Source organism: Pollachius pollachius (genome assembly GCF_949987615.1).
Source record: "Pollachius pollachius genome assembly, chromosome: 7".
Lineage (NCBI taxonomy): Eukaryota > Metazoa > Chordata > Actinopteri > Gadiformes > Gadidae > Pollachius > Pollachius pollachius.
The window spans coordinates 13490026-13504063 of NC_136940.1; the positions used below are offsets into that span (position 1 = coordinate 13490026).

Genomic DNA, 14038 nt, shown 5'->3' on the forward strand with positions numbered 1-14038 from the left:
GCGCACCCACACCCACACTGTGCGCATGCACCCACACACACACACACACACACACACAGCGCCACACACACACACATTTTGTCTATGGTCAAAATCAAAACAAACTACAGTGACAGCGGCCACACTTATCCCGCCTCTTGTGAACTTAGACCCTACGTCATATTCCGCCCCTTCCCGTTTAAGCACACACCCCTAAACCCCCCGTTGATTCTACCGATGTCTAAATGACATTGATGTCCTGAAAATAAAGCATTAAGTGTGAATCACCCTCAGGGTAGAAACTCCTAATATACAAATGTGGCAAAAATGTGTGAAAACGGCTTAGAAGTAGACAATTATTATGCTTGCATTTTAACATAAGGAGGAAATGATTATGCTTGCTTCATTACGTAATAGGTGAACCAAAATGTTATACTTTGTAACACTATAGGCAAAACATTATTTTATGTGCTCAGAAATTTTGTTACATTATCGACTGGGGTTTCTACGGAACCCATGAAGGGATATGGGGTAAAAAATATATATATACGTTTCTCGTGAGCACGAGAAAGTATCTGGTGCTCACGAGAAAGTATCTGGTGCTCACGAGAAAGTATATCATGGGCACGAGAAAGTATCTCGTGAGCACAAGAAAGTAGGCCTATCTCGTACGCATATCACTGGCTGTATGTGTGTCCGGTGTGTGTGTGTCCGGTGTTTGTGTGTGTGTGTCGATGTGTGTTAGGGTTGGATTTAGTGATTTGTTTCCGTGATTCAGTTCGCGTCATTCAGTTCGCCAATAGGAGTCATTCGCGAATCGTTCGTTCGTTCGTTCAGTCGAGTTTCCGGTAGCGGTGAATCGAATCATGCACGGTTCTCTGAGTCAGTCAGACTCAGCCCCTCCCTCGTTCGTTCGTTCAGTCGAGCTTCCGGTAGCGGTGAATCGAATCATGGAATTGCCCTTCAACGTGCAAGCCCCCACCCTCCTGTTCTCCCAAGGCCCTCCCCCAGCTGACCTGATGATTCGCCCCCCACACTGATTGACAAGAAGAACATTCCAATGCATGCACATAGAACAACTGGCATTACGGACAACGAAATACAATGCAACACATAACACACAAACTCTATAAATGTCCCAGGGTCGCTACATTATAGACCCTAGAGTATCTGGTATAAAGGCTGGGACGAATTTCAAATGATAAATATGTACACTTTATGTTGAAAGTATACCGTCGCCAGTCTTCACAACCAGAGCTATTAGGTTGTGAAAAATGAGGTATAAAGGCTGGGACGAATTTCGAATTATAAATATGTACAATGTATCCTTTAAATACTTCCATGCAACAGATGGCCAATGTGAATAATAAATAGCCCATTTTGTTTTTCCCCTTGAAACCGGTTGATTTTTGTCTCTCATTGACTAAAATTCAGCGAGAGCGTCCTAGACTCAGTCCTAGAACTGCATACGATTGGCTGGCTCTCGTGAGTCATGACGTCTCTAAGTCGCTCCCTCCTCACCACTCACACAGTGAGTGAACGAACTGTCAGCGAGTCAGCGACTAGTGGGTCTGGGAGGAGTCGAGTCTGAGAACGAACGAGACGAACGAGAGAGAGGAACCAGTTAGTTCGTCTTCAAGATTCGTTCATTCGAACTGATTGGTTCGCGACCGAGCCAACTCTAGTGTGTGTGTGTGTCCGGTGTGTGTATCCGGTGTGTGTGTGTGTGTGTCCGGTGTGTGTGTGTGTGTGTGTGTGTGTGGGTGTGTGTCCGGTGTGTGTGTGTGTCCGGTGTGTGTGTGTCCGGTGTGTTTGTGTGTATGTGTCCGGTGTGTGTGTGTGTGTCCGGTGTGTGTGTGTGTGTGTGTGTGTGTGTGTGTGTGTGTGTGTGTGTGTGACGTCAGCGAGTGAGTGGACGAGCGAGGATACCGAGCAGTAGCGTGCGTGTCAGTTTAGTGAAGTAATGAATGAGTGTGGTTGTGTGTAAGAATATAGTACCCAGCCTGTCAAGAATTGCTGGCCGCTTCATTCCAACCATTTTCTGACCTATAAGCAGACCCACTGCCGGTCAAAGTGAAGGGTGTTGCCCCCGAGAGAGAATCGGCCTGGAGGGAACGTCTCCCCTGTGCTCCTCGGTCTGGGAGCCGACCAGACCGAGGAAAGGTGTAACACTAATCATCTTGTAGTTAGAGGCAAGAGATTATATGTGCTCCAATAGTGCGAGATAAAAATAAAGCACGTACAGTCAGGTCCATAATATTGGGACAATTCTAATCTTTTTGGCTCTATACACCACCACAATGGATTTGAAATTAAACGAACAAGATGTGCTTTAACTGCAGACTTTCAGCTTTAATTTGAGGGTATTTACATCCAAATCAGCTGAACGGTTTGTATATGTGTCTCCCACTTTTTAAGGGACCAAAAGTAATGGGACAAATTAATAATCATAAATCAAACTTTCAGTTTTTAATACTTTGTTGCAAATCCTTTGCAGTCAATTACAGCCTGAAGTCTGGAACGCATAGACATCCCCAGACGCTGGGTTTCATCCCTGGTGATGCTCTGCCAGGCCTCTACTGTAACGGTCTTCAGTTCCTGCTTGTTCTGTTGGGGAATCTTCCCTTCAGTTTTGTCTTCAGCAAGTGAAATGCATGCTCAATCAGATTCAGGTCAGGTGATTGACTTGGCCATTGCATAACATTCCACTTCTTTGCCTTAAAAAACTCTTTGGTTGCTTTCGCAGTATGCTTCGGGTCATTGTCCATCTGCACTGTGAAGTGCCGTCCAATGAGTTCTGAAGCATTTGGCTGAATATGAGCAGATAATATTGCCCGAAACACTTCAGAATTCATCCTGCTGCTTTTGTCATCAGTCACATCATCAATAAATACAAGGGAACCAGTTCCAGGGGTTGACACTGTTACATTTTTTAAGCACATAAGCTACCCCCACATAGCTACAAGGAAGCAGGATCGAACACATAAGCTGCATTACCTCCACATAGCCACATGTGAACAGGATCAAACATATTAGCTGTAATTACTATACATAGCCACAGGGGGAGCAGGACGCAACATACAAGCTCCATTAACTACTCCAGCCACAGATGGCAGCACCTTTAGACAGGTGAGGAAGCCGGAGCCAATACGTCACATAGGCCACACCTACTTCACATAGGCCACGCCTACTTGATACAAACGGGGAGCGGGAGTCAGATGAGGTCAGAGACATATGGCAGCCCTGTTGAGAGCCCCGGGGGAAGCCCCGGAGCTGGAAGATAGCTCTGCGGTATTTTTCTCCACGCGTGTTGAATACAATTCCCTCCTTTTGCTTTTAGTTACCATACCGAAATACTTTAACAAATAAAGTGAGTTAAAAGCGATCCAGATTGAACTACTTTCTTTAAGAACACGACAACACTAACGGTTGCCCGCTTGCCCGGGGCAACTCAAAGAAATATTTGGGCAAATTGAGATTGATTTCTGGTTGCCCGAACGGCAATCTCAAGTGCAGCGCCTCCTTTGGATTGAGGCAAACTACCAAGGAAAGTCATATGCAAGAACACGGTTTTGGGTTTCATAACTGTGCACGTGCACATGCACAGCAATAGCAATCTTTTTCACGAAATTGGACCTGCACAAACTATATATTATATGAAAGCTGAGCCTCCACTTATTCCGACAGTCCAAAACAACTTAAGAAGAAACGTCCCCTTTTCTTTTAACAACCAAAAATTAAGTTTTACCTTTGTGATGTTTGTCAAAAGTTGATTCTGATCGCATAAAATCACCACAAACAGATAATCCAGTGTCTGGGCCAAAATTTGCAACTAAACATGGTGTTTACAATCAATGACTAAGAGAAGGTTTCTTAGGAAAAAGGTAAATGCCTTCAATCAGAACACAGGTTCTTCAGCGCAATCTAGTGGCCATATGTGCATTTGAGAGTGTTTGGCTTGGTGTCATTCGATTATATTTTCCCTGAACTTTAAATAGAGGTGTCAAGTGTCAAAATTATAAGATATCTACCTTTATTTGTGTCTTGTAGTAAGACAGCGCTAACAACTGATAACGACCAACTGATCATTATTTCAGGTGGAAATGTTATCTTTCACTTATGCCGTGTTCCATGGCTTTATTCACTTTAACCAAGTATTATCCACATTGAATATTTCAATTGCACAACAATCTTTCTATTAGCACCAAGATGACATTATAGCCCTTCCAGTTGTGGAGATATACTCTATTTACTTTAGGTACGTTCGTTTTCTTTATGAAAATTTGCATAGAATATCGATATTTTTTCCAGGTATAGTATCGAAGTTAGAAAATCCAGTATCGTGACTGACAACAGTATTAGAAACGCGATTGTGATTATTCATTTAGACCTAGAAGAAACGTGAAAGTTAAAAAAGACATATCTTTGCTACTACCTTGGACATTTAGTTATGTACATTTGCATAAAATCATGCAGGTCTACATATAACTGGCCGATAGCTTTAATCGGTTGCAAAGGTTCTGAAGGTTGGAGGGGCCCCCATGTGGCCAACAAGCTATACTGCTTCATAAAGATCTCAAGCTGATGCCAAAAGAAAGAGGGTTCTCTCATTTGAAACCACCATCTTCTTTTCATGCAGTTACCCTGGTCTTGCAGAACCAAATATAGAAAATTCGGAATGCAACTGCTCACAAACCAAACATATAAGTGTGAAACTTCTCAGAGAACAACAGAATGTGTGTGCATGTGTGTGAGTGTATGCAGAAATGACAGGGATGAGGTCAGCTGACCCAGATAGGATGTCTTCAAATCAGACATGTCAGATGTCTGATTTGAGGTGAACTTCCTGTTCCCCTGGTTTGGGGAGGTGAGGGGTTGAAGGTACCCCACGACCATACCAGAAGGATCAAAGTTCACTCTCATTGACCTTTGATCTATAACTCTTCATTGCGTGTCTGTTTTCGAGTGCAATGCTCTCCAACAAACACTGGATAGTAACAGATGAAAGTTATGTTAAAAAGTTTGCAAGAATCCTTTAGAAATGGTTCTTACATAACCCTGGCTACTAACCAACCATACTTTCTAACTAACCGTGATGCCTTACCCTGCTCCCTAACCAACCACTCTTCCTTAGCAACCATACTACCTAACTAACTGTTCTTCCTATCTGACAAAGTCTCTTACCTCACTATGGTTGCAGCTTGCATCGCCGATAGAGAAGCCCCTTACCTCTCGATGGCCAGCTCCTTGTTACACATCTGCTGCACTGAGATCAACACCTTCTTCTGGACGCCTTGGCGCAGCTTGAAGTAGAACTTGTCTCGGTCTTTAGGAACAGCACTTAAGGAGTGGGTACAGGACAGAAGAGGTTAAATGTCACCACGGAAATGGATAACAACGTTTTTTGTGATACAAAGTCGGCATGGCCCTGCCTCTCATTCCCACAACAAATAACATTGATAACACAACTCTATATGCTCTGTTTGTATATACAACGGATGCAACAAAGCAATTTCATTCAGTATTTATTAGTTAGGGGTGTAACGATACACGTATTTGAACCAAACCGTCACGGTACAGGCACTTCTGGGTGGTTACAGAGGTGGACCGCGGTGCGTAAATGTGGCGTACATAGCTTTAATATGGCGAATGTAAAGGCTTGTTTTGCGATGCGGAATTTAAAACTTGAAGTCGGAGTTGCCGCCGGACCGTTTAGCCAACTCAACTCCGTAATCCGACTCCGTAACTACGGAGACCTCTCGAGCATTCGCAGGTCTCCGTCAGGATGTCGGACACCTAATGCAATTTGCAGCCCGATCGATCTTATATGTTGACTACAAACCATGTAAGTAGTATTGTAAATAAACTTCCAAAGCTTTTCAAATATTATTTTGTGTTTTATTGGTCCTTAATGTGCCAAGTAAACAATGTACAAAGTAAATAAGGTGCAAAGTCAAACCAGAGAAGTGATTCCGGAAATGATTTTGTTCAACGACCAATCACAGCCCTTGCCGTCTCCCTTGCGTCGACCAATAGGTCCATGGTGTCGACGGATGGTTAAAAAATATTGGATATGCACGTAAGCTACGACAGGCTCTCCGGCTACAGATAGGGCTCTCCATGTCTACTTAAAGCACTTTGACATGCACACGAATTTGAAAAGGCAACATCCAGGTGTTACCATCACCGTTGCTGTGAAAAAAAACGAGCTGCGCAAACCCAGCTCACAACACTATTTCAACAACCCCTGTCTGGGAATTCAAATGCCATAACCAAGTCTAGTGGTGTTTTCCTTGCTGCTTATCTACGGCCATTCTCTGTTGTTGCCAAACAAGCATTTTTTTTTTTAATTTTTCCCCATAACTAAGAAACGTACTGTCCTGTACCGTGACTTCAAAACCAAGGTACGTACCGAACCGTGACTTTTGTGTACCGTTACACCCCTATTATTAGTTGTTGTGTTACTTATAGCTCTAGAAGAGAGGGCTGGCTTGCCAGCTGATTCCTAATTGTACAGTTGGATACCAGAATTGTGCAGACTACAATAACTTTCAGCTGGTTGACTGAGGAGAACAAATGCTAACATATGTCAAATGGTAGCTCTATCCTACAACTAACACTTTCATATTTCCTTAAGTAAACTACAGATCAGGTGACCCAACAGAGGTTCAGGAGTCGATGCTGACCTGTAGTTGCCCTTGCTGTCGTCTTCCTTGACCTCCAGAGAGACGGTGAAGGTATAGAGGTCGTTGTCGGGGGAGGAGGGGAGAGTCTGGTCCCGGACATCAGTTGGGGGCCGCGACGAACGCTTGAAGGCCGTGGAGAAACTGTACAGGATGCGGCTAACCTGGAGGAGACACAAAGGCTAACGTTCACTGATTCATGTTAGCATGTTGACATAAGCTTGCTAGCTTACTTATATTTATTTTTGATTCTCGTTTCTTTATTCCTACCTTATTATGTATTTTTATATTGATATGTGATTTTTGTATACTGCTGCAAAAACCAACCTCTTGGGGATGCATAAACCCATGTTTCCATCTCTATCTATCAATTAGGCAAGCTGGACTTTGACCCAAGTCACACTATGAACAGATTGCTATTTAATGAAATGTGTAAGACAGAACGCTGGTGAACGAGGCCGTTGAACCTACGGCCTCCTTGATGTGGCAGGAAAAGACGTGGATCTGGAAGTCTTCAGAGCTGCGGTAGCTCTCTGTTAAGGAGAAGCAGTCGCTCTCCACAGAGTCCTCCCAGCCCCGGGCGCAAAACAGCACCTTGTAGATGGGGAAGGAGGAAACCTCAGTCCCAGAGGACTGCTCCACGATCCTGGAGATGACACAAGAGAAGGCACGGTGGGTTTATTAATATAGACCCTTCAAACATAAGGCATATTGCTTTACAAAGGAAAAAAAACAATGGAAGAAACACCCAGAAAGGCAGAATTTGACTGCAAAGTAGTGTTGGATTTTCTAACTTCGATACAATACCTTGATATCGATATTGGATACCATTTTTGATACCAAGGGGAAAACAAAAGAAAGATTCTTGTGCAAGGGAAATATTCATTCAGTTAGATTCAAAAAAAGAAAAGAGGAAGTTTGTTCTTGATTGGTTATTTGTGAGTCTTAATCACAGAGTGATATAGTTTGGACTGTTGGAAACCGTGGAGACTCAGCTTTCATATAATGTATAGTTTGTGCAGTTCAAATTTTGCGAGAAAGATCACAATTGCTGTGCCTGATCAGTTATGAAACCCAAAACCTTGTTCTTGCATATGGGTAAACATGCTGCTTTTGAATTGCCTTGGGAATTAGCCTCAATGCCAAGTCTAAACAGCAAACCTGACGTTTTCATTCACTCCCAAAAGCAGTAGTGAAGGCGCTGCACTTGACATGCTAGTTGTGTTGGCTAACCTAACACCTAACGAGACTAGTGCACTGCCAGAGACTGCGAGTAAGTGACAGGGGGGGGGGGCTATGTTATGCTATGTATGCTTGTCTGTTATCTATGGAGCCTGTATCCTGCCATAATTCAAACCTGAAAAATAAAAGTTTCAAAGGCCTGTAAGTCTGGGTTTGAAAACTCAACACCTTGTGAAGAAGGTTTTGCAACACTGAAAAAAGAGATTATAGCCTGAAATTTTTTTTTAAACGTCTGCAAACAAGATTTTGTGTTCTATTTTATCTTCTTCATCATTTTCACCAACACATTTTCAAAGTTTAAAAAATTTCACCAGCGCATTTACAGTTTGAAATCTGGCACTGTTCTAACAGTGTATTTCATTGTTTCCCGGTTTTGAAACCTTGTAAATGGGATTCTGCAAACAGGTATTCATACATTGAGAAATACGTTTTGAAAGGTTGAATATTTATTTTTATAAACTTGTAAAGGTGTAAATTTACACCGTTGCATTGTATTTTTTGACTTTTCAGAGATTTGACCACACAGGCGCAAGCTTTGAGTCACGTGATTATTGGCAGTGTTCTGTCGCGCATTCGTTTTGAAACTCCTGACAGTCAAAGGTCTGAAATCGTTGATCTGCAAAAAGGAAAAAAAAAACGTTCCTGGGGGCGGTACCATTTGGCTCTAAACCCATTGGTTGCTCTCTGCTGACGTACACTCCAATCACATGTGCCGTTGACCGGGCTGTGCGTGATTTGACAGTGCTCTGCCGATGACAAGAATAACAAGCGACCTGCGCGGTTGATTTTGTTTTCCATTTTCTGGAACCATGGCTGGGTACGGAACCTACGGAACCCGTAAAGGGACATGGGATAAAAAATAACAACGTTTCTCGTGAGCACGACAAAGTATCTGGTGCGCACGCGAAAGTATCTCGTAAGCACGAGAAAGTATGTTGTGCGCACGAGAGAGTATGTCGAGCGCACGAGAAAGTATCTCGTGCGAGCGCACGAGAAAGTATCGTACGCATATCACTGGCAGTGTGTTTGTGGGTGTGTGTATTTTAAATGTGAATAAGTTCACATGTAAATCTATATTTTATTTTAATAAAGTATTTATTGTTCAGCATGATGCAGTATAGTGATTTTGAGAGAAACAAGAAAGTATCATGTACATATCACTGGCAGTGCGTGTGTGTGTGTGTGTACTTTAAATGTGAATAAGTGCACATGTAAATCTAGATTTTATTTTAATAGAGTATTTATTGTTCAGCATGATGCAGTTTAGTGATTTGGGGTTACGTCTGGGAAGTGTCCCTACCAAAGCTGAGACCAAACTTACGCCCATGGAATAAATTACCCAGCCTGTCAAGAATCGGTGGCCGCTTCATTCCGACCATATTCCGACCTATAAGTCACACTAACCATCTCGTAGTTGGAGGCAAGAGAGTATACGCGCTCCAATAGTGCGAGATAAAAATATAGCACATTCATTTGAATAATTTTAGCTTGTGTGTGCCCTAGCCCGCGATAAATCACACACAAGCTAAAATCATTTAAATTAATGTGCTTTATTTTTATCTCAAATTATTGGATCACGTATACTCTATTGCGCTCCGCCTCCAACTATGAGATAGTTAGTTACACTTTCCTGCTGTCGGCTCCCAGACCGAGGAGCACAGGGGAGACGTTCTCTCGAGGGCCGATGCTCTCTCGGGGGCAACACCCTTCACTTTTACCGACAGTGGGTCTGCTAATAGGTCGGAATATGGTTTGAATGAAGCGGCCACCGATTATTGACAGGCTGGGTGCTTTATTCTTACACACAACCGGACTCGTTCATTACTTCACTAAACTGACACACACGCTATCGCTCGCTCTTTCTCGTACGCACCAGATACTTTCTCGTGCTCACGAGAAACGTTTCATTTCTAATTATTTTCCCCGATGTCCCTTTACGGGTTCCGTACCCAGCCATGGTTCCACAAAATGGAAAACAAAATCAACCGCGCAGGTCGGTTGTTATTCTTGTCATCGGCAGAGCACTGTCAATCACGCACAGCCCGGTCAACAGCACATGTGATTGGAATGTACGTCAGCAGAGAGCAACCAATAGGTTTAGAGCCAAATGGTCCCGCCCCCAGGAACGTTTTTTTTTTCCTTTTTGCAGCTCAACGATTTCAGAGCTTTGTAAATATTCAACCTTTCAAAACTTATTTCTCAATGTATGAACACCTGTTTGCAGAATCCCATTTACAAGGTTTCAAAACCGGGAAACAATGAAATACACTGTTAGAACAGTGCAAGATTTGAAACTCTGCAAATGCGCTGGTGACATTTTATAAACTTTGAAAATGTGTTGGTGAAAATGATGAAGAAGATAAAATATAACACAAAATCATGTTTGCAGATGTTTTAATTTTTTTTCAAGCTATAATCTCTTTTTTCAGTGTTGCAAAACCTTTTTTACAAGGTGTTGAGTTTTCAAACCCATACTTACAAGCCTTTGAAACTTTTTTTTTTTCAGGTTTGAATCATGGCAGGATACTGGCTCCATAGTTAACTCGCTGTTGGAGAGAAGAGAGCGGGAAAGCGCAGCTGGTATTTTTGTATCGATCCTGCAGAGAATGATAATTTCAACCGTTTAAAAAATTAAGTCCTCTGTGATAAATTCAAGACTTTGAAGATGAAATTTAATACTTTTAAGGCCTTCATTTGGGAGAATTAATTTAATTATTTTTTAATACTTTTGAGACTCCGCGGGTACTCTGTAAATACATGAAAAATACAAAATAACATTTAGACAAACAGGGAGTGAGAGAGGGAGGGAGTAAAGAAAAATATTAAATACTTTGAAAAGGAGTTAATAAAAAAAAGACAACAAAAGGAAGTGACAACTTGAGGGGACGCAAGTGCTGACTTAGGGAGACCACGGACGGGAGAGTGAACTTTAACTTGTGTGTTTCAATGTATTAACTTATGGGGCTGACCAGACATAGGGAATGTTAACTGGTAGGGACAGTGACTATATGGAGTATAAACTTTGTGGGGACCTACCGGACGGAGCCATGGGGACCGTTGGGGACATGCAGGATAACAGGGATGGGGATGGCACTCTCAGCCCGCAGCGTAGCCATGGCCCTCTGGGCCTGGACCTCGTTGCGGGGGGCTTTTACCCAGGTGCAGCCCAGGTAGGACAGCTTGCTGAACTGAACACTGTCTTCCTCAGGAGCCTCCGGAGTGGTCATCGTGGGAACTCCTGAAGCATCTGCAGTAGGAGTTGTAGAGCTTTCATGTATTCTACAACCATAATAGTAGTTAAGCTTAAAAATGATGGTTAGTTTAGCAATCGTTTACTTTCAGAATGTCATATACATAAAGCTAAGTAGGGAAAATTTGAATCTAACATTGCCGGTTCCCCCGAATTTCTCAAAATAGCTACACTAAGCAATGAAACAATGTAAGCATTGCATAAACTTCACCTAAATTCATCTTTGAATGACCAACTTCAGTTTAACTTCACATTAAAAACACATTTTTGCCATATAGCACAATGCACTCCTCTGCAGTATTTAATAAAGCGATTTCTGAAAGGCCCTGTTTCAGCTGAAGTTTTAACAAGAAAAAAGGTCAAGAAGGATTGGACTGATTTGTTGAATTAATGGACGACACATGTCATCCAATTAATCACATGACCAGGAAGTCACAACAAAGGTTGTGTTCTGCTCAGCAGCAGGGAACAGTGACTCCTGTGTTGGAGAGGGAGATAAACAGGTTACAGAGCAAGGGAAAGAGCCAGAACCAGAGACTAAAAAAGAGAGAACAAATGAAAGAGGAAAGGAGAAAGAGAGGAAGGGAGAAAGAGAGAGATAGAATTTGTAAAGTGCACAAATGCTCTTCAAAAACAGGAAACAGGACAATGGAGAGATAGAGATAACTGCAGCCTGCTGATTGGATGGCCTGGGAGGCAGTGCTCCATACAGGAAGTAAAAAGCTAACTGTACCTATATGATGGCTTGGCAAAGAACTAATTCAATAGATCCATTTAAAATCATTGTTTAAATATTTTAGAACAGGAGTAGATGGCTTTTCATCAAACTAAGTACTACTACATACCGCCAACAGATGCTGTAGGCGCTAAACAAGATTTTTTGACATTTTTTGTAGTGGTGCAACGGTTCACGGGTCAGCGCATGTTTAAAGCACAATTCCGGTATTTACAACATCATCAAGTATCGTAGCGAAATACAGTTTCTGTCATGTTTTATTTGGTGTTCTGTAAATCCCATTGTATAGGAAACCGGAACCGGAAATGTTTATGTTTGGTTTTAGTCTTTTCGCTCGGTTCTCCGTATCAACAGCAGGGCTAGAACCGAGCGAAAAGACTACAACCAGCCCCCCTTGCAATGAGCAATGAGTCTTCCAACAGAAATCAATGGATTTACAAAATGCCAAATAAAACACGACAGAAACTGTATTTCGCTAGCATACTTGATGAAAAAAAAGCAGATGAGGATGTCTGCATTGCCTGGGGAGAGTGTAGACTCTAAACTCTCCCCAGGCAATGCAGACATCCTGAATTTAAAGTTGTAAATCCAGGGTAAGGATTATTTACTATCCATGTTAAAAAGAAGAAGGAATAATGCCTCAGATTGCAATTTTTTTAAAATATTGACTATGCTTAAAGGAAGCAGGATTATTACCTAACTTTATTTTGTTTTTACACATTTGAAGAATTTATTTAAAGTCACATTTGTCTTGCTATCTTTTTTGTTGTTGTTGATCCGAAAATGATCCGACCCGTGACTCAAAAACTGTGACACGATCCGAACCGTGAGTTTTGCTATCCGTGACACCCCTACTTTCTTGCATTTTTTTATCAATGTGTGTCCATCAGTACAGAGTTTGTGGGCATCATTACAGTGATACAAGCACTCTTAACACAAAGATCAACATGCTATATTGGTATTGCTATATTCAAAATCCTCTCCCTCAGAATCGGTAAATTGAATTAATTTCTCCAAATTATATTGGAAAAATCAGTGGTGACACCAGGGCTTCAGAAACGGTACCTTGGGTCGCAGGTTCCAGGTTAAGCGCTGCGGGCCGATCCCGAGAAGGAGGTTCTGCTCCTCTCTGCTTCTCCATCTTCTCCAAACTGCTCTTCTCCTCCTCCTCCTCGTCATTAAACACCTCCTGCATAACCTTCTCCAGCTGCTCACTGCCGTTCACAGACATCTGGCAGACAGACAGATAGATATATAAGACATAGGCGGGTAAAAAGACAGATGGACAGACAGGCAGATAGATAACACAACAGATTGACGGATAAACTGGTAGGTAGGTAAACTGACGGACTGACAGACAGACAGCAGAACAACAGTATGAAAGACAAACAGACACAAACACAGGGAAGGACAGACATTTTCTGTGACACACATTTAGTCTTGTCACAGAAAAATTGACTGACAGAATGAAAGACAGACAGAACCACAGACAGACAGACCTTGAGCCTGGGCTTGCCCTCTGATCCCGAGGGTGAAGCGGCTCCACTGGACTGGACCAAAACAAACTCCTCACTGGTCACCGTGGCAACGGACTCTGTAGAGCCACCCACTTTACCCATGAACGAGTTATCCTCCATGTTTGGCTGAGGACGGGCAGGGGGCAGGCGGGGCCAGGGGTGGAGCCAGTTAGACCAGGTCTAAGGTCACCCCTCTTCTCCTCAGAGCTCAACTTTGAACATCCAATGAGGAAACATTTCATAAGATTCATTAATACAGTAGAGAGAGAGAGAACCTAGAAAGAAAGTATACATTGAGGACCATGATACAATCAATGATCACTGCCCTCAGCACCCTGAGACAGGCTTAGCTTTAAGTCAGAGTTGAAAATAGACTAACCAAATGTATTCTACTTTAATTGTTTCTCTTATTAAAATATGTTAATGTATTCAATAAAACCTACTACACATAAATAAGCTACCATTTCAAATTAACCAGGACTAGCTAGGATTTCCTGGTTCTTCTCTTTATTGTACTTGTGAATGTACAATGGGTTGACCAGAGCAGGTTGAGATGAAAGTCAAACTGTACTACACAATAGCCGTGTTCCGAGTCCGACTGAGGGACTTCTTCGAAAGCGGCTCAGTGTTT

The 14038-nt window shown here is 42.4% G+C and overlaps 1 protein-coding gene across 2 annotated transcripts in view; it reads right to left on the reverse strand.

Moving 5' to 3' along the window:
- The window catches only part of rabgap1l (RAB GTPase activating protein 1-like), a 139401-nt gene that overhangs the window by 102012 nt on the left and 23351 nt on the right, over positions 1-14038 (reverse strand). For both annotated transcript variants that reach the window (XM_079740203.1, XM_079740202.1), the window contains exons 2-7: positions 13390-13619; positions 12956-13121; positions 10941-11151; positions 7134-7308; positions 6666-6826; positions 5209-5319 (exon numbers count right to left, since the gene is read on the reverse strand). In XM_079740203.1, the coding sequence (XP_079596329.1) occupies positions 5209-5319; positions 6666-6826; positions 7134-7308; positions 10941-11151; positions 12956-13121; positions 13390-13527 (962 nt within the window). In that variant the 5' untranslated portion in view covers positions 13528-13619. The remainder of the gene's footprint in view (positions 1-5208; positions 5320-6665; positions 6827-7133; positions 7309-10940; positions 11152-12955; positions 13122-13389; positions 13620-14038) is intronic.